The 22,505-nt window shown below is 34.8% G+C and overlaps 1 protein-coding gene across 1 annotated transcript in view; it reads left to right on the top strand.

Moving 5' to 3' along the window:
* Positions 1-664: 664 nt before the first annotated feature.
* The window catches only part of LOC124355484, a 109,682-nt gene continuing 87,841 nt past the window's right edge, over positions 665-22,505 (top strand). The window contains exon 1 of the mRNA XM_046806638.1: positions 665-737. Within this exon, the coding sequence (XP_046662594.1) occupies positions 712-737 (26 nt within the window). The 5' untranslated portion in view covers positions 665-711. The remainder of the gene's footprint in view (positions 738-22,505) is intronic.

A 22,505-nucleotide genomic window follows, 5' to 3' on the forward strand; every position in this document is an offset into this window, starting at 1 on the left:
TATTAAATAAAAAAACATCACTTTGGTGCGTTTTTAAACTTGTTGTTCGGCTTTGACATCTATAGACTTAAATATTGCTCTCCAAGCGAGGATGAACTTTTTCAAGAATTTAATTATCATAAAAATGTTTTACGAGGTGTGAACCAGATAACCTAAATGATAAACATGACGTCATCTGGGACACCATCAGTAGTGATGACTCTGTTGTATTGTAGTAGTACTGTTTAATACAAATCAATAAATTGCATTCAAAAAGATTAAAGTACAAAGCTAAATAAGAAGAATTGAAACATGTTTGGGATCAGCAGTGGGACACATTGTAGCAGGTTGTTTAATGTTGCTGAACATTACACATTCATAGTTTAATGTTTAGTTGTTTCAAGCAACCCTGTAGTTGTCTGTGTTTAATATTTAAAATCTAATTACTTTTTAGTTGTTTCAAATGTTCACATTTGTTTCTCACTTCTCTATAAGCTGTACAGCAGAACACCAGTTTCACGGCAAATACCTCACTTATTAATGTGACAGATTAGCATGATGTCAACTGAGGTGGAATTAACTCAAGTAAATGGCAAATTGCCCACGCCTCACGCCTGCAGTGAGACATGGATGGTGAAGGTTGACGACGGTGGGGGAGGAGGAGCAGGATCGCTCTGCAGGAGTAGGATCGCTCTGCAGGAGCAGACAGTGATGTGCGCGCAGTGAACAAACATGGACGTTCTGTCATCCTTCCTGCTGTAAGTCTATCTGATAACACTTCATTACTGATAACAGTTATGGTTTGTAATCCACTACATATATTACACATGAAGTTACAACTGTAACAGACTTAGAGTGAATATTGTAATCGAAATAGTTTATTGTTGTTAAAGTTATATCAAAATTTATAGTTATACCAACCCTAAATTTCCGGTATATGCAGCAAACAGTAAAAATTGCAAGGTATTTCGGCTTCGTTATCTTCAGTCAAGAGATCTTAAACTGAACCTAATTCTGGATTGTTTATGTTTTTGTTGCTGTTTAGAATAGCAAATCAACCAATGAACAGTTGAAACATACTAAATAAAAACACATTAAATGTAAATGTTTTTCTTTTTCACGGGTGGTGATTTGGAAAAGAAGATTAAATAAACAAACAAGAGAAAGAATTAACAAAGTTTTGCTGAGAATTTATAAAAGCTTAATATTTAAAAATATAACGCGAAATAAAACTTTCTCATAAATAATTTTATAGAGGTTTTATTTATTGAAAATGTTTATAAATGTCTATGTGCTAACAGAAGTTGAATCGTGTATGAAAGTGCGATTTTGGAAAGTTTTAATATTTTATAATAACGTTAGATATATTTAAGTCCAATGGTGGATCCAACACATGGAGAGGCGCCTTATTAGGACTTAGATCATTGCCGAAGTTTGATCAAACAACGCTGAATATATAACCTAACAAACACAACTGGTTACTGAAATGTAATTAGAACTGGTTTGATTAACTTCCTTGGGAGATTACTAAGTTTAACACATTTGCTGATGGCAATGGGTCGCGATGGAAAACATTTTAAAGGGTGGGAATGTTTCACCCGAAGGTCGCACTAACCTGTCTGAAGCTAAAGACCCTTTTAGAAATGTCCAGACCCTCCTTGGGTGGAAAAGGGATGAAATCATATTAAAAACTGGTTTACCAATCTACGAAATACAGCAAAGACCGAAATCCTTTTAGTTCGGTATCCCCGCTAAGCTGTATCTTTGCTTGGTTACTTTATAAATTAGTTGATGAGCTATAAGTAACACCAAGAAACATTCAATGAGGAGCCTTAATGAAAGTTTACTCTTTCACCCGTTACTTGATCAACAATCATATTGCATTCATGTTCGTCTTAAACTGTGGGCTTAGGTATGTAACGTAAGCCTTAATGAAAGTTTACTCTTTCACCCGTTACTTGATCAACAATCATATTGCATTCATGTTCGTCTTAAACTGTGGGCTTAGGTATGTAACCGTAAGCCTTAATGAAAGTTTACTATTTCACCCGTTACTTGATCAACAATCATATTGCATTCATGTTCGTCTTAAACTGTGGGCTTAGGTATGTAACGTAAGCCTTAATGAAAGTTTACTATTTCACCCGTTACTTGATCAACAATCATATTGCATTCATGTTCGTCTTAAACTGTGGGCTTAGGTATGTAACGTAAGCCTTAATGAAAGTTTACTCTTTCACCCGTTACTTGATCAACAATCATATTGCATTCATATTCGTCTTAAACTGTAGTCTTAGGTATGTAACCTAAGCCTTAATTGATAATTGATTAGATCTTTATCTTTAATACGATATTTAAAACAAACGAAATCATTTAAACAATATACCTGTGTGGTTGACCTACCGTACTCTATATTTGGTAACTATGCACTTATAGATTTTAGTTTTATTTACCTCAACATGAAGTTGGAATTATGTTGTAACCCCACTTTCTAAAACTTAATTGTCTTAAATGGAATCTGTTTATGTACTACTACAGATAGTTGGTTTACGTATACATTTAAATTACAATTCCAACGTTTCTACAATGTATACTACGTTCCGTTACCAGTACGCTGTAAGTCTAACTGACAACTGATAACATTACTGATAACATTTGTAGTGTATTTCGTTCTCGTTCTAGTATATCAATTAAACCTTTCAATCTTTACTGAGTTATTGCTTTAATCCTTCTTCATAATTAACCTAAAAGCCTAAATCGAATTAGAACTAAAGCAATCAAATTATATTAAATTATAATTATTATATTAATGAAAGCAATTTTAATGGAACTAAACATAATGATTGTAAAACGTATGTTGAAGGATACCATTTCGTTCGTTATAGGCTCAAAGTAAATCTAAAACCATTTAGTCATTATGTCGATGCTCAATGGAATCATAAATTATATTTAATAATGGTCATTTTAGTGTAATATTACTGTATATTATAGCGGATTATATGCAAATTTAGCAGTGAGCAAAGGTTTCATATGTTGATAAAAAATAACTCCATCTGCTGGAATTGTTCGTGACTTAAAACAACAATCGTCTACCGGCCTCTGTGCGTGTGATGGACCTGATCAGGGGAAACGAGCTGGGGTCTCCTCTAGTAGATATATTACATATCGTCTGTACATGCTGGTACCTGTTTTTGTTTTATTTTCATTTGTGAAGAACTCATAAGTAATCATATCAATATGATATGATACTAGGTAATATAATAAAACCTAGACTAATCACGAGACTCCATCCCTAAAATTAATTTCGTAGTTATTGTGAAGTTAAAATTGTGTTCAATATCTTTGTAATAATTGAGTAATTTGGAGTGATTAAACAAATTAAACAGCATCACTTAATATTATTCTGTGTAAAACTCTATTGTTTGAACAATGTTTTAGCGCCAGAGATGTAAGACTATGGTTAACAATGAAAATATGTTAAATGAATATCTAACCAGTATTGCGAGTGCCTGGCTGGTTCACTGGGTCCCCACGCCCGCACCAGCCGAGGTTTGTAAACACGTTTGCACCATCGGGGATATCGTTGTGTCACTGGCTTATTACTACATTGCAATTTAGTCTTAAACGTTGCAATTAAGGCTTTCCACACAAAGTTATCCGTTCAAATTCTCGCTTCAAGTTACAATCAATATTGAACAACAGGTATTCTTCATTTTGTCCCATAAAACTGGGGAATTTTTGACTCAGACAACCAAATAACTCTAATTATGCCATATAAGAACCAATATTTAACTATAAATTGGTCGTTATATTCATTAAATTAATATCATTCCTTTAAGTATGGAAAATACATAGCCTCATAATTTCATTGTTGGAAGGTAAATGTGCACGTCCTTTTTTAGTATTATTAATTAAACGTACAAGTGTTTGAAAAATGTGATAAAAAACTATACAACATTAAGTGATCTAGAGGAATTGATTTAACACAAAGAAATTTTTCTAGATTTTTATAATTAGTAATGCGGATTACGTAAATCGAAAGTTTGTATTCATCTAATATGCTGCGATGAAATACGAGAATTAACTATCGCATTGACTTCTCTAACCTTAAACTATGTGAGTGGGGGCTTTATCTGGGAATAGGTTCAAATTGGGTTCTAACTGCAACAACAATGTCTAGTATTAAATCTAAGTTTACGAGGCGATGTCGTGGCTAATATCTAAGGTTTCCGGTTCACACAGCGTCGTAACATTGATGACACATTTGAAACATTTTAGCCTCACTGTAAGAGCGATCTTCAGTCAACAGGAGATAGAGACCTCTTCAGTGGTCCGTCTCCAGTCGTGGCTCTCCACAGAGGAGCTAAATTATGTCTGGTTTTGAACTGTGATGGCAATTTTTCGCTGCGGAGTGAACCAGAAAACCTAAGCGATAGTCAAAATTTCTTAAACTTAAACTTAAAAGCATGACATATTAACCAAGCAGGTAATGTATAACGTCAGGTTTAAACGTTCTGTAATTTTTACAATACTAGTAGACACTTAAAAAAATAAAAGATAAAAAAAATAATAGTAATAAAACACTTTTGCCGATCAAATAATATAATAAGTAGAATTCCGAGGGTTTCGCCCTGTCTTAGAATTGGGTGAAAGTAACTAGTGCGAATGTTTAAACAACTTTTTATATGAATTTTTGTAATGAAAATGCACAAAATTTACAATGTATTCTAATACCATACGAATATTGAAAGTATAACCTTGTCAGATGAGTTTATTGTTTCTTTGTGGTTAGGGATCACCCCCTGTATGGAGACATCAACGCAGGTATTTACTAGTGATTATGTTTCAAACAAGTTTTAATATATGAGACCAATCTAATTTATTGGTTCTATACTAGTTGAGTTGTAAACATTTAAGAGGAGTTAAAAAAATATTATAATAATGATATTTGAGTTGCTAAGCTAGACTTTTCTTATACTTTCTCGATGTAAGAACCATAAAATTCAGAGCTTAAACTTCTGGCTCTAGAGTGTGATCTAATGAAAGAAACTTTTTCAAAATATGTAGTAAATTAACCATATAAAAATAATTTTTCATGTAGGAATAAATTGATCCAAGCATTCTTCAAATCACGCTGGACCATTTGAGTGTTTCTGTTTACATGTCTATGTGATGTTTCACTATGTATTTATGGGATGACCGTATTTCCTTGGTTCTTTCGGAATTTATCATTAACTGCTATCTGTATCACCATCGTTTTGTTGAAGAATAAGAACTCATGAAGACCGTGATCACAAGTATTTAAAAAACACTCCCTAGACCCAAGAAGCATTCCTCAAATCACGCTTGAGTGTTTTTGTAGATTTGAATTTGGATCTAGATTTTAGCTCCTTAAGAAGAATGTTAAATCTCAAACACTTTTATGACCTAATTTTTCGTTTTAAAATTAATGGAATATTTTAATTTTTAGATTTTTAAATACTGTTAAACAACAAAATCATAAGCCGTTGTGTATTTTCTTGTTTTAATACTCATATATAAGTATATAATGAGAGAGTGCCTTGTCCTAGTGGTCGAAGATGTTGGACTAGAATGTGAGCTAGAAAACTGGAGGATATTGCAAGTTAATTATAAAAGAAGATATGGAGAATGCTGAATAATTGTCAATACTTTGTTGACTTCCTATATTTGAAATGACATTTATTTCTACATTAAATAAAAGGTATTACAAATAAAACTCTATAAGAAACTTAATTTTCATCTACACACTACAACTACTCGAATACAGCAAGTAAACCGACTTTGGCGAACTCAGTGGAATTAAATAATTAAGTGATGATACATCTCGTGAGGCTGGTAATATCGCGGGTTGGAGCGAGAGGGAGATACTTCCAGCATCGAGCAGACTGTGTAACTTGTGTTACGACAAAGATCAAAAGGAGAATTATGTGCCAAAGAGAGATCTGTTTGAAACGGGTGGATAAACTGGATTGAATATTTTACTGGGAAACCGACAATGTCTTCTTGGAATCGTGTCGGTGTCCATCTGTATGTACGTCGGCGTCGGTCCGCCTTTTGATTAAAAGATCCTAGAGAGAATCTCATGCAACTTTCGACAAGTCTTTGTTTCCGGAAACTTGGGATATATGAAGAACTCTATTGAAGTTATGTTTAAAAGGTGAATACAAGTATCGATCTGTCTGTTTGTGTGAAAACTCCTGAGAGAAAGGACATGGAAACTTTAAATTTGGTACATAGGACCTCTTGGTCAAAAATGAGTGTTGTTGATTTTGTTGTCAAAGGCCCAAAGGACAACCCGTTCTTCTGTTGTATCGGTTTATTTATTTATTACTCATTTACTATGTTATATAATTGTATGTTCTTCTGTCTGTCCGTGCGTTACCTCTTTCGTTACGATCGGTCGAGTCCTTCTATACCCTGTTGTATCGGTTTATTTATTTGTTACTCATTTACTATGTTATATAATTGTATGTTCTTCTGTCTGTCCGTGCGTTACCTCTTTCGTTACAATCGGTCGAGTCCTTCTATACCCTGTTGTATCGGTTTGTTTATTTATTACTCATTTACTATGTTATATAATTGTATGTTCTTCTGTCTGTCCGTGCGTTACCTCTTTCGTTACGATCGGTCGAGTCCTTCTATACCCTGTTGTATCGGTTTATTTATTTATTACTCATTTACTATGTTATATAATTGTATGTTCTTCTGTCTGTCCGTGCGTTACCTCTTTCGTTACAATCGGTCGAGTCCTTCTATACCCTGTTGTATCGGTTTGTTTATTTATTACTCATTTACTATGTTATATAATTGTATGTTCTTCTGTCTGTCCGTGCGTTACCTCTTTCGTTACAATCGGTCGAGTCCTTCTATACCCTGTTGTATCGGTTTGTTTATTTATTACTCATTTACTATGTTATATAATTGTATGTTCTTCTGTCTGTCCGTGCGTTACCTCTTTCGTTACAATCGGTCGAGTCCTTCTATACCCTGTTGTATCGGTTTGTTTATTTATTACTCATTTACTATGTTATATAATTGTATGTTCTTCTGTCTGTCCGTGCGTTACCTCTTTCGTTACGATCGGTCGAGTCCTTCTATACCCTGTTGTATCGGTTTGTTTATTTATTGCTCATTTACTATGTTATATAATTGTATGTTCTTCTGTCTGTCCGTGCGTTACTTTCGTTCGTTACGATCGGTCGAGTCCTTCTAAACCCTGTTGTATCGGTTTATTTATTTATTACTCATTTACTATGTTATATAATTGTATGTTCTTCTGTCTGTCCGTGCGTTACCTCTTTCGTTACGATCGGTCGAGTCCTTCTAAACCCTGTTGTATCGGTTTATTTATTTATTACTCATTTACTATGTTATATAATTGTATGTTCTTCTGTCTGTCCGTGCGTTACCTCTTTCGTTACGATCGGTCGAGTCCTTCTAAACCCTGTTGTATCGGTTTATTTATTTATTACTCATTTACTATGTTATATAATTGTATGTTCTTCTGTCTGTCCGTGCGTTACCTCTTTCGTTACGATCGGTCGAGTCCTTCTAAACCCTGTTGTATCGGTTTATTTATTTATTGCTCATTTACTATGTTATATAATTGTATGTTCTTCTGTCTGTCCGTGCGTTACCTCTTTCGTTACGATCGGTCGAGTCCTTCTAAACCCTGTTGTATCGGTTTATTTATTTATTGCTCATTTACTATGTTATATAATTGTATGTTCTTCTGTCTGTCCGTGCGTTACCTCTTTCGTTACGATCGGTCGAGTCCTTCTAAACCCTGTTGTATCGGTTTATTTATTTATTGCTCATTTACTATGTTATATAAATTGTATGTTTCTTCTGTCTGTCCGTGCGTTACCTCTTTCGTTACGATCGGTCGAGTCCTTCTAACCCTGTTGTATCGGTTTATTTATTTATTGCTCATTTACTATGTTATATAATTGTATGTTCTTCTGTCTGTCCGTGCGTTTACCTCTTTCGTTACGATCGGTCGAGTCCTTCTATACCCTGTTGTATCGGTTTATTTATTATTGCTCATTTACTATGTTATATAATTGTATGTTCTTCTGTCTGTCCGTGCGTTACCTCTATTTCGTTACGATCGGTCGAGTCCTTCTATACCCTGTTGTATCGGTTTATTTATTTATTGCTCATTTACTATGTTATATAAATTGTATGTTCTTCTGTCTGTCCGTGCGTTACCTCTTTCGTTACGATCGGTCGAGTCCTTCTATACCCTGTTGTATCGGTTTATTTATTTATTGCTCATTTACTATTGTTATATAAATTGTATGTTCTTCTGTCTGTCCGTGCGTTACCTATTTCGTTACGATCGGTCGAGTCCTTCTATACCCTGTTGTATCGGTTTATTTATTTATTACTCATTTACTATGTTATATAATTGTATGTTCTTCTGTCTGTCCGTGCGTTACCTCTTTCGTTTACGATCGGTCGAGTCCTTCTAAACCCTGCTGTATCGGTTTATTTATTTATTGCTCATTTACTATGTTATATAATTGTATGTTCTTCTGTCTGTCCGTGCGTTACCTCTTTCGTTACGATCGGTCGAGTCCTTCTATACCCTGTTGTATCGGTTTATTTATTTATTGCTCATTTACTATGTTATATAATTGTATGTTCTTCTGTCTGTCCGTGCGTTACCTCTTTCGTTACGATCGGTCGAGTCCTTCTATACCCTGTTGTATCGGTTTATTTATTTATTGCTCATTTACTATGTTATATAATTGTATGTTCTTCTGTCTGTCCGTGCGTTACCTCTTTCGTTACGATCGGTCGAGTCCTTCTATACCCTGTTGTATCGGTTTATTTATTTATTGCTCATTTACTATGTTATATAAATGTATGTTCTTCTGTCTGTCCGTGCGTTACCTATTTCGTTACGATCGGTCGAGTCCTTCTATACCCTGTTGTATCGGTTTATTTATTTATTGCTCATTTACTATGTTATATAATTGTATGTTCTTCTGTCTGTCCGTGCGTTACCTCTTTCGTTACGATCGGTCGAGTCCTTCTATACCCTGTTGTATCGGTTTATTTATTTATTGCTCATTTTACTATGTTATATAATTGGTATGTTCTTCTGTCTGTCCGTGCGTTACCTCTTTCGTTACGATCGGTCGAGTCCTTCTATACCCTGTTGTATCGGTTTATTTATTTATTGCTCATTTACTATGTTATATAAATTGTATGTTCTTCTGTCTGTCGTGCGTTACCTATTTCGTTACGATCGGTCGAGTCCTTCTAAACCCTGTTGTATCGGTTTATTTATTTATTACTCATTTACTATGTTATATAAAACGATCGGTCGAGTTACCTCTTTCGTTACGATCGGTCGAGTCCTTCTAACCTGTTTGTATCTTCTACTGTTGTATCGTTGTATCGGTTTATTTATTTATTGCTCATTTACTATGTTATATAAATGTATGTTCTTCTGTCTGTCCGTGCGTTACCTATTTCGTTACGATCGGTCGAGTCCTTCTAAACCCTGTTGTATCGGTTTATTTATTTATTGCTCATTTACTATGTTATACAATTGCATTATATATGTAACTCATTGATAGCTTTTGTAATTGCAATTCTAGGTAATGCATGATCACCTAAATGTTCAGTTTTAAATGCATCGTAGAAACAAAATATTTTGTAACTGCACATACAATTATTTATAAGATATGTTGGATTGAATCGGTTTAAGCCCACATGAAATCAAACTCGGTTATCATTTATAAGAATATTTCCTCACACAACAAGTTTTCCTCAAGCTGGCCTTGACCAGAAGTCGGTTTTCTAAGTAGATATATCCCATGATTGGTGCACGCTTCTTCCCGGAGACGGGATGGTTAATAGTTATTTATTTTGTCCCTGTTTCCTGATGGATGTTACTCCTCAATTATGGACCAGAAAATTGAAGTTACGAGGCAGTATTTTGCTTACACGCCGCCAAAAGGTGGAGCACGCACTATAACCATACGATCGTATAACGCTACCAGGAAATCTCCAAACACAAGAGGAGATGAGTCAGTGAGTCATGCACCAACTCTACTATAGCCACTCATCACTCATCGCAATGACAGACAGTTTAGTGAGAAGCCACAGAACAGGTGTACAACACTAACACTGAGCCGACATGACTTTCCCTGAGGATGCGCCTGGCTAATGGCGAGATTCTGATCGTCCTTCGTCGGGTTTCGCCCGCGACCTTACCTCGAGATTACCTGTATCCACCCAGTAGCAGCTGTGCGGTTGCTTACTGTGTAACTAAGTAAGCACCTGAACGATGTAGGCTTGAACATCACAAATAAAAAAAAATATCCAGATGTCAAAAGATCTAACGTTTTCATTAAAATATACATGAAAACAATCTTCAATAAGTGACAGAAGAGGGTGTTTTCTAAATATCATTCCATATTATTGTAATTTACACAGAACAGTTTACTCATAATATGAGGTAATACACAATTTTGTATTATGATAAAACAGCTCAATGTTGTGTAAAGTTGATTTTTAAATTTTCCCTGAGATAGTCAATCATAACCATTTTTAAAATTCTTTCGTTGCTCACAGTTTTAGTTTGGCTATCGATAGATTTCTTCCGTAAGGGAAATTTCTTAGCCAAGTTCACGAAAACTTAATGATATGTTCTTATACAATGCAAATTTTTATTTATGTTTATTTAACTGAATAAGGCCGTTAAGTTTTTTAAGGATAAACTTTTAAAACAACATTTCCTTAAAGTTATCTTGAGCAAATTTTAATTAAAGAGTCTATATTAATATCCCAAAAAGAATGAAGCCAAACTGTTTTGTTTGCTCTTTTTGGCGTTACTCTGAGACATTTATTGCGAAATGACCAAAGCCAAACATAAATTAAGGTACACTATGTTAACATTCATGACTTTTACTCTATGTAGTGAGTAACGGTCTTTTGAACAAAAACTTGTTTATCGGTTTAAATTTGTTGGTAATTAAAACATTGCGCCCATGTAACTATACAAAATTTAAGTGAGCTTTTGGTCCAATAAAAGACGTGAAGCCGACGTAGGAACGTCTGCTCTCCAACAACAAGGATGTGAAGCTCGCAAGGGTGTCTGCCACCGCAACCTTGGGCGGCAGATTCCGCAGAACGACAACCGTCTATTACAGTGAAATGAAGGCAGCTTCCTCATCTGGCCTCATTTATGCGAGATTACGAACTGCAAGTTGTATAATGTGAGTGAAATTATCAGCTAAAGGTTGCCATCCGACTTCGGTCAAATTACTCATCAGTGCCCTCTCCTCCCCCCACCCTCGGACTAGCAACAAAACGTCAGGTTTTAAGGTAAATGGTTAATAAGAGAGTTTGTTCATTGAATTTGGATTATATCAATGCCAGATAAATCTTCTTATTAAAACTCCCTCATTAAAGAATCTTTGAGAATTGTTTCGTATCAATACCGATTATGACCCCATATCCAAAACCGTACCCATTTGAAAATGTGGGAAAAAAGTTGTTGTCCATAAGTTGAGGTATCAGTGGATGTAAACTACTCGAGACAAAGATTATGGAGATATACATTTCGTTTTGGAGTCGACAGCTCGCAATAACTGCAAGTGATAAACTCCAGATTTGTCCGGCTCAGGTTTAACTTATGCAGGCAGAGCCCGCTGTGTCCATGTAGGCTTGTGTAACATGAAGCCGATATGTGAACACGGTTCCTGCCGCAATATTTACTCCTACCCCACACATCATGCACTTAGTACTTCCACAAATTATGGTAAGTTCATCAGACAGCCTCATTAATAAACACTTCGGCCTCTCGTCCGTGTAATATTTTGGGAACAAGAACTTTTGTTATTTAGTTTCCACACCTCTTAAGATTTCAAGCTTAAGCTTACAAAACATTTAAGTACACTAGTACAAAGTAGCCTAATTAAAAGTTAATATTACAACAAAAACTACATCCTGGAGGAGTTTATAGGCATATTTATTAAATTAAAGATTTTAATATCACGACCGTTTATGTTAGTTTGGAAAAATATTATTGGTTATTTGACAATAGAAGGTATATCATTTTTTTAATGGTGAAAATGTACACTAAATTAGATCTTTGTTGTAGCCTCATATAAAGCAAATCTGAGTATTCAATAACCTTATGTTCAATAAATAACTTATTTATTTAAATAAAAAGTAGCCTATTTAACATTGCATGTTCACAATTTTAACATTTTAAGTGCAAGCGTCACATTAGATTAAATAAATAAAATATAAACTCGAATGGCTACATTTTCAAATTAATAGCAGTGACAGAACTCCCAGTCTAATTGTTCCATAAGGTAATAAAATAAATATCACACATTGTTATCTTTAAAATTACACCTATACGACTTCAATTTTTTTTAATAACGATTAAGCCAAAAAGATATTAAATTTTTACACCCTTTTTTCTGAGACAAAAGTTCTTGGTGCGTGCGACTAAGAATGAGATTGTAAAACTAAAAGTAATTTAACAGTATCACCTTACGTTTGGGTTCATTGCCTCATTATTTTTGAGGTTACTTTGAGAATTTAGAATGTTTTCACCGAAGAAAAATGTTAAATTTAGTTTTCTAAAATCTGAAATTGCTTTTTGGGACCTTAAAATATTTTTCTGAAACTTTTTTAATCGATGTTTATTTTATCGACTTTTAAGCAGTGTTTAAATTTTTACACGTATGTAGGCCAATTATTGTAAATATAGGTTCATGATGTATAATTTTCAGACTGCTTCAGTTACGTAGTACGTACTGTAAAAATGCACCAAATTTAAAATATAAAGCTTACATAGAAATACCAAATCTTTTATTTTAATGAATCAGTGACACAAAAAGTGATCAAATTCAGCTATATATAATTAGATGCGTTGAGTTTAAATGCATCTAATCATATAAAGGTGGAGTCGATTATAAATTTTAATTCATTTATCATATTTCATTTGTATTTAATTTATTTATCATTATCATAATACATTTAAATTGATAATTACAATAAGTAATTTTTTTCAAATATTTACGATAGGGATTGGTCTATAAGTTGATGTACGTAACAAATACCAAGTGTTTATCAGGATACGCTGTATGGATATAAAGCGATTCTAGGGCCAGAGCCTGGTGGTACGGAACCTGCCAGAGCACAAGAGCACATCGCCCTCCCACCTCTATTGTATAGCAAGGCATCTCCAGAGCGTTGCACAAGGGACAAAATTAATTGCCAAAACACGTCCCAAGCAAACACTTTCCTAACATCAATTTACTACGGGGACTGTAACCTTTCAGCGCAGCAAATGTCACATGACTACGTCTATGGCTGCGATTGTTTAGTCGCTATGACATCTATGGAGGTGGTATGGTAATGATAGGGGAAAACTATGAAATGTCGTCGTCACACTTCTACTGACTCTTCAGGGTTATATTTACTACGGGGACTGTAACCTTTCAGCGCAGCAAATGTCACATGACTACGTCTATGGCTGCGATTGTTTAGTCGCTATGACATCTATGGAGGTGGTATGGTAATGATAGGGGAAAACTATGAAATGTCGTCGTCACACTTCTACTGACTCTTCAGGGTTATATTTACTACGGGGACTGTAACCTTTCAGCACAGCAAATGTCACATGACTACGTCTATGGCTGCGATTGTTTAGTCGCTATGACATCTATGGAGGTGGTATGGTAATGATAGGGGAAAACTATGAAATGTCGTCGTCACACTTCTACTGACTCTCCAGGGTTATATTTATGTTTTCTCCAAATTTCTGTAGGATAATTAATTACAATAGTAAATTGAGTATTTCCATTCGGCTAAATTAATATTTTTAAATGGCTGAAAAGTTTGGTTCAATAAATTGTATTTATTTATCTATTCTTCTTCGAGGCAATTCTACTGGGCAGAAAATGGAAAGAGTTCTTATTAAGAAAATCCGAGACAGGGTTTTGATTTCCTTCGTTTAATGAGACACTTTAGTTGTTGTGGAGAGAAAGCCAATTTCCCTAAAAAAACCTTCAAACAGGTTTCACCAGGAAGGGGGGTTTATTTTAAATCTATTCCAGAATGAGTTCCTAATTAACTGATTACGAAATCCATTTAACTAGCGCAACACTTTTATTGGTCTTAATGAGTAAACTAAAAGGGATGAATCCGTCTTCTAACTGCTAACTTAAAACATTGCTATATGTAATTCTGTATCTTACTTCAGTTAATCATCAATTAAGCATGCGTGTAATGGAGAAGCTAATTGCCTTGATAGCTGAAATAATTTATTCCTTAGTGATTGTTAATTTAATTTACATTAAAACTTTCACCGTATTGAAGGGATAAGACGGCGGCTTTCTATAAGAAGACAATAAGACATTTGCAAAGAGTTTATATAGTTTATTTTCTTAAAAACGTTAATATAATCAATTAATATGCCATATTTCTACAATCCTCGAAATACAACCTACAAGTAATTGGATTTCATAATTGTGCCATCGTTATTATCAAACGAAACTTGTTATATTAATGTAATCTTAATAGTTTTTTTAAAATTAGTTTAAGTTCCTTAGTCCTCATAATAATAAATGTTGTTTAACCTTTTAATTTAAAAAATCATCCCATATAAATTTAAACTGATAATTACAGAACGTGTGTACGAGTTCGATAGGTCTGTAATTGCTTGTTCCAACACAAGTACCAATCTACTAGCGACAGAACGTAATGCAGTCAGCTTCCACACTCCTTCTACGAGATAAGTCTAGAACGTGTGTACGAGTTCGATAGGTCTGTAATTGCTTGTTCCAACACAAGTACCAATCTACTAGCGACAGAACGTAATGCAGTCAGCTTCCACACTCCTTCTACGAGATAAGTCTAGAACGTGTGTACGAGTTCGATAGGTCTGTAATTGCTTGTTCCAACACAAGTACCAATCTACTAGCGACAGAACGTAATGCAGTCAGCTTCCACACTCCTTCTACGAGATAAGTCTAGAACGTGTGTACGAGTTCGATAGGTCTGTAATTGCTTGTTCCAACACAAGTACCAATCTACTAGCGACAGAACGTAATGCAGTCAGCTTCCACACTCCTTCTACGAGATAAGTCTAGAACGTGTGTACGAGTTCGATAGGTCTGTAATTGCTTGTTCCAACACAAGTACCAATCTACTAGCGACAGAACATAATGCAGTCAGCTTCCACACTCCTTCTACGAGATAAGTCTAGAACGTGTGTACGAGTTCGATAGGTCTGTAATTGCTTGTTCCAACACAAGTACCAATCTACTAGCGACAGAACGTAATGCAGTCAGCTTCCACACTCCTTCTACGTGATAAGTAATCATTTGTTGAGAATTGTAGAAAGATCAATTTTAAAAAAATGATAAATTAGTTGGTTAATTGAATAAATAATGGAAACCAAGTGTTTTCTGATGTATATGGAGTTTGATCACGGGCACTGCGGTGTTGGCTGGAGATATCCCCGTAGTTCTATCTAAGTGATATCTCCACAGCTAAGATGCATGTACAACAGCCAATTTGCAGTTTATTAATAATAATATGTCGAGGAAGTTACTGATTCATTAAAGAAGCGTAATAACCGATATCTCCCTCTCCTTATGCACATTGACTTCGAACGCGTCACATTTTACCTTTGAACCGCCCATAGTGGTTACACCGGATTGCCTCTCAGTACATCTGAAATCGTCTCTTCCGGCTATTAGAGGATCGTGTCTCGTGTGAAGCAAGATTCTAATTTTGTGACGCCGGGTTACGCAACTAAAATTAAAGCTTAGTCCTCCGTATTACCTCGAAGGCCAACAGAGAGGTATGAAAGTTTCAGGGTAATTTGTGGTTTACGATTATTTTTAGTCGCTCAGCAGAGCTATTTGAACAGTTATTTACACCTCGATAGGGTATAAGCCAGTTTACATTTTAATTCGATTGAAATAGTAAACTAAAAATTTCATCTAGAAATGTAGAAATATTTTTCAACTATTTATCGGCTGTTTACTTATATTGAGTTCTGGACTAATATGTGCAATAATTTAAATGGAACCTTAAATATATGGTGTTTTATTATTTTGCTTAAATGATTAATATACTAGCTGGTTATGGTGGTGTCATTTGAATTTTCCCCTAGGATTTTCTAGTCAAAGGTCATTAAGAAACGTTCCCCGAAGAGAATAAAAATAGATAACACTATTAGTCATTTCACTACGATATGTATTAATAAGTTTACTGAGTTGACAATTACTCTGATATTAATAACAGAATGGCAACCAATAATATTAAAATATAATTAAGATTTTCTGAATGCACAATAAATGTCCACAGTATATATTATATTTCAGATATTATTTATATATTTGAAAGGTTCAGTTTTGAACGTTTTTGACTGTTTCCTGGAGAAAAAAACTGGAGAAAATTTCATGTGCAGTCTTTAGTGGTATATAAGAAATCAGTAACACTGCGTTTTAAGATCTGCAATCTGATCTCTTCTTCAGGTGAATAACTTACCTAACACAAAACTATATTGTACGTTAGTTGAATGACGTCAGATTTTACTTATGACGTGATATGTTAGTTATCTACCTATGGAAGAGATCAGACTGAAGATCTGGAAACAGTTTTATTGACGTTTTTGTATCGCTTATCCACGGCAAATGCCTGAAAAATCCTTTGCAATGCTACCATTGTACAAAAAATAACAATAAATAATAGTGTTCAATTTTGTGAAAATTGGGACATGAACACAACGTATCTTTTTTGGGATTTTGGTAATTTTAAAAATGTTCATGTTCTAATTTGATTTGACAAATGCACTCGCCGTCCTAAGTAATAGAACATTTTGGCAAGGATGTGATCGATACCGAAATAGACCTAACCAATAATTGCATTATTTCTGATTTGTATTATTTTGTTGTTATAGTTTTTTCGTTTTTGTTCTGTGTACTAAAAAAGTTTTGAACTTTAAATGTACTATGTGCGTTGTATACTATAGGCTATTTTTGGCCTTGAATAACTCATAGCAGTAACACAAATTATTCGTAGGTTAATTATTGGTTTGTTGCCGTTGAATAATTGGAAGAATTTGAGAATGATTTTATAATTGCGAATTAGCGGAGTCAGAGAAGAAGCAGGCTATGTAGTTCTGATATTATTTTTATTGGTCTGTATGTGAAACTTAAAAATTATCCCTTGTTCTTTGCCTAGTTTTCTAAGACGTGTGTGGACAAATGCTGTACGGCAAGCATACATAAGAACCCACCCAGTGCCACTTACTTACTCCCGTGTTAAATGCTGATTAGAGAAAGCGCACTACTGCTTTGCAAAACGAGCGTGGAACCTAACGACTGTATCATGTTCTCTCGTTAGTAGATTGGTACTCGTGTTGGGACAAGAAATTACAGACCTATCACACTCCTCAAATGAGAATATATAGTAATTATCACTTTAAATTTATGTGAAATAGAACAAATATATTTTAAGCATTTATAAAGCATCAATTAAGAGTACTGAGGAATATGAACAAATAAAAAGTAATAATTAATATAATTAGTTTGTTTTGAAAAATAATGATGTCACAATTATGAAATACAACAACTTGTAGGTCGTACTATGAGAATTGTTCAGGTATTTAGTACCTTGCAATCAGGTATCTTGTCATCTGACTTCCATACCACCCTCAGCAATGGCATGGGATTTTGTGTCTAGGCTAGCCTTGAGCTGAAAGGAGGTAGAATTACTAATTAGAAACATACATAGGCAATATTGGAATTCGGGGGTTCTAATGTTATGTAAATTCGGGGGCTCCTTTATTTGTTATTTGTTGGTAGTATAAGTTGATCTTATTGAAGCTCTTCCATTTTACCCACTTCACTCGGATTTATAAATTTTGATGTAGAAACCTTGAAGAAGTTAATGTAGCCCTTATCACCTGTATAATTACAGAGTAAGAAGATTAAATCATTCTTCCTTCTGCCTTTAAAACAATCGCAATGGAACAAGGCAATATCCTAATTAGAAAAAATAAATTTTCTAAATGTTTGGGATTTTCCACATAAATACTATTTAGATACCAGAGAAGTATATTATCATCCTTATTGACTGAGACCGTAATCGCATAACTTGTTTAGGTGGTAATGGGCCTGATCAGAAGATGATCAGATTAACATAAAACATAATAGATAGCATTAATATACCCGAAAAGTCGTCCTTTCCTTAACTAAACTTCTGAATTTATGAAAATTCTAGTTGCATTTTCCAAATATATTATACTATTACTTGAAGCTTTTGATGAATTTAAATTCGAACAGAGGTTGAATGGGGGTATTCAAATAATTAAATAAGATACGTGTATATCTCGTAACTAATTTAATGAAAATTATTTACAGAATAAAAACTAAAGGTGAATAACATAGCAAATCTATGTCTATAATGCAAAGTCATTATTATTTATCAAATTAAAATTATGGAATGGAAGATTCCTGGATAATTTAAAAATTTTTGACTTACTATATTCTGAAATGTCATTGGCTTCTACGTTAAATAAAAGGTTTTGAAAAGAAAAATCTATAAGAATGTTCTAATAACCATAAACTTAATAAAAGTCACCTGCTGCTAAGGTGTTGCACAAATCACCGGTCACTTACTATCATGAACAAGAGAATGCATTGACCAACAATCTACGACAGCTAATGAATTTTATTTTAGAACTTGGAAGTTGCTGAGTACACCCTAAAATATATAATATTGTTTTATTACAGGTATTTTCGTTTAAATTTTTTTATAGACAATTAATTATTTATGTATAAAATTATTCAATTTAGTTTTCCCGCCTCACATGAGTGTGATGCACGTGTCCCTCCTCCACACCCAAAGGCAATGCGAGTACACATTGAAGTTTTCAAACGTGGATTGTCCGAACATGAATATTTTAGAAGTAATCATAGATCTATAAACTCTGCTGCCATTCCATGTTGTTATGTATTTCAACGGCTTAGTTTTTACCACTGACTCAATGCCATAGAAACTTTGTCTTCATAAAGTAATAACGAAAATAATTCCAGTATAAATTATATAACTTCTGATCACGTAAGCTGAATGCTAATCGAGTCATCGTGTATGATGTCATAATCAATTATACTTGATTGCACTGTATTGTATTTCATGTTGCTTTTTATCAGACGGAAGATTTGACCAAAGTCTTCCAGGGTCACTGGAGATACTATAGGATGTGCTGGAGTTAATGCAAATGTGTTATATAGAAAATGTGATAACGTAACTAAACTGTGCACATAACGTAAGATGTGCACATGGTCGGCCTTGGGGCGTTTTACAACAGAGTCTACTCTGTTCTGTTAGGGAAGTCACTGTAGATTCAAGAAGTAATCTTTTTTTAAGTCCTTCTTAAGAAATAATGTTCTTTCATGTAATGCAGTGATGTAGACTTGCTGATTTCCGCCTGGAGAGAGCGGCGAATGGGAGGTGACTGGCACTCTGGACAAATACATTCAGAAATATATATATAAGTTGATATATTATCAAACTGTCTACCAAAAATAGCTAGCAAGAAAATTGAAAACAGTTCAAAATAGTCCAAACATTTTGGTGGTAAAAAACATTTTTCTTGGTTGCTAGATTGTTATGGATTGCTAGATTGATCAAATGCCTAAAAAGCCTACAACATGCAAAACTAATTAGGTTGTCGGGCCTGTATATTGTCCAAAGTAGGTGCATGAGTTATTCATGTGATAAAATGTGTATATAAGCCTATTTTTTACAATATAGTTTATATTTTTATTTTTATTACTTGATTTGATTGTAAGTAACTTTAAAAATATGATTCTGCAGTTGAAGAGGGTCACAGCCAAAGTTTATCAAATTACAATCTAATTTATCAAATTATCAAGGTATCCTTTTTTCCTCAATAGTTTAAATCATAGATTTAAATACCTTCGAGGCAAATAAAGCTTTATCTGTTTGTAGATATGAACAAAAAGTATAGTTTTATGAAATGTGTAATACAGCATAAAATAGTGATTTCAGAGAAATGTGGTGACAATAATATATTAATTATTATTACAAAATGGACGGTGCATTCCTAAGAAGTAATTAATTAAACCAATATTAAGCTTGGATTCTAAGACGGTGGAACGACACTTTACTTTATAAAGTTTACTATAAAATAATTATCGTCACCGAATAACCATATTTGGAGATGTGTGTGGGTTCTGAGCAAACGAAGTGATAAAGAAGGAAGAAGACAATGCGCGAGTTAACAGGCATGAGTATGGCTAGGAGGGGTATCCGCATAGCTGCAGGAGGTGGCAGCAGGAGGCGGCAGCCAGAGGATAGAAGGTCGCAAGGAGACCTGGGAGGCCGTCAGCCATCCCACCCTTGAACTCACACCTCGGTTTCGCTCTCCTCATTACATCTGTTCACCTTACATCATTCAGCCACTAATGTCCTTTCGGATATATCCAAGGTCCGACCTCACATGGCGTGTCTGCTTCTTTGGAAATATTTTCCTCAAGTTCAGTATTGGCCAAATAGAGAATGGTAGAATGCCATGCTTGTTTAAAAGCTGTAGTGTAAGAATGAGACAGAGGTATGAATGTAAGTAAAACCAAATTGCAGTTGCCGTATAAGCAGGATGAGAAATCACCACGATGGCAAAAGTCTAGAACTCTGAATATTCATGAGAAGTCAGAAGAGAATAGTCTACAATGGAATATCAAAATGAAGTAAACATTGAGAGATTAGTAAGAGAATAAAGGGAAGCAGGCTACAAAGATGTAGAGAAGGGATTATTGTTTATATGATTGTTACATTTCAAATATCTAGAGTTTAATTGTTTCTTACTTCAAAGTAATGCTTTGTTATGTAAGAACTGAAAATAGGTATGAAGTCAATGTACAATATCCTGTACCAGATGCTATTATCATATTGATTACCTCACGGGATTCATCCTCCATAGAGTGCAGGAGGCGGGATTCGAGTAATCACTAACCGGTTGATTTGTTTGATATATATATATATATATATATATATGTAACGTGAGTGTTTTCCCAGCACACTGATTAGCGTATTGATGTTTCTCTGAACCGAACGATTTCTAGCAGAATAATTAAGATAGCCTTGGGATATTATCTCCAATAACAATAGTTCTCCAGCACTATTTCACTATCTTCATGTATTTCCAAGAAAACACCTATATATTTAGTTTAATTACTTAAATCGAAATGATTTTAGATGTTAGCAAAAAATCTAAGTTAAAAGTATCAAAATCACTGTTTTTTCGAGTGTGAAAAGTATTTTAACGTAACAAAATTAATAAACCAACGACTTTATGTGAACATTTTATTTATTTTATTTTACTTAACTGTCGTACTGACACATAATTGTGTATGACAAAGACAATGGTACAAATATCTATAACCTAAACTATTTTCCTTACAACAATACTGTAACAATGAATACAAAATGTTTTATACATAATATACAATAAATTCCTGTATCAGATTCCAAGACCCTGGCTCACACAGAATATCTATTCTATCTCTGCAAGCACAGAATCACCTTCCTGTCGCTGGAGCGTTGGACAGTCAACCGTGAAGTACAGTTTACAGGCTTTAGAATAGTAAAGCCCTGTGTTCGCTGATGTCTCAACCAGTGTCTGGCAGGAGATCGCAGAACTGGATATCAGTGCCGGACAGACCATGTACAGTTTACAGGCTTTAGAATAGTAAAGCCCTGTGTTCGCTGATGTCTCAACCAATGTCGGGCAGCTGATCGCCAGAACAGGATATCAGTGCCGGACAGACCATGTACAGTTTACAGGCTTTAGAATAGTAAAGCCCTGTGTTCGCTGATATCTCAACCAATGTCGGGCAGCTGATCGCCAGAACTGGATATCAGTGCCGGACAGACCATGTACAGTTTACAGGCTTTAGAATAGTAAAGCCCTGTGTTCGCTGATGTCTCAACCAGTGTCTGGCAGGAGATCGCAAGAACTGGATATCAGTGCCGGACAGACCATGTACAGTTTATAGGCTTTAGAATAGTAAAGCCCTGTGTTCGCTGATGTCTCAACCAGTGTCTGGCAGGAGATCGCAAGAACTGGATATCAGTGCCGGACAGACCATGTATAGTTTACAGGCTTTAGAATAGTAAAGCCCTGTGTTCGCTGATTTGTCAACCAGTGTCTGGCAGGAGATCGCAAGAACTGGATATCAGTGCCGGACAGACCATGTACAGTTTACAGGCTTTAGAATAGTAAAGCCCTGTGTTCGCTGATGTCTCAACCAGTGTCTGGCAGGAGATCGCAAGAACTGGATATCAGTGCCGGACAGACCATGTACAGTTTACAGGCTTTTGAATAGTAAAGCCCTGTGTTCCCTGATGTCTCAACCAATGTCGGGCAGCTGATCACCAGAACTGGATATCAGTGCCGGACAGACCATGTACAGTTTACAGGCTTTAGA

This window comes from Homalodisca vitripennis, chromosome 1, assembly GCF_021130785.1.
Source record: "Homalodisca vitripennis isolate AUS2020 chromosome 1, UT_GWSS_2.1, whole genome shotgun sequence".
NCBI classification, from domain to species: Eukaryota; Metazoa; Arthropoda; class Insecta; order Hemiptera; family Cicadellidae; genus Homalodisca; species Homalodisca vitripennis.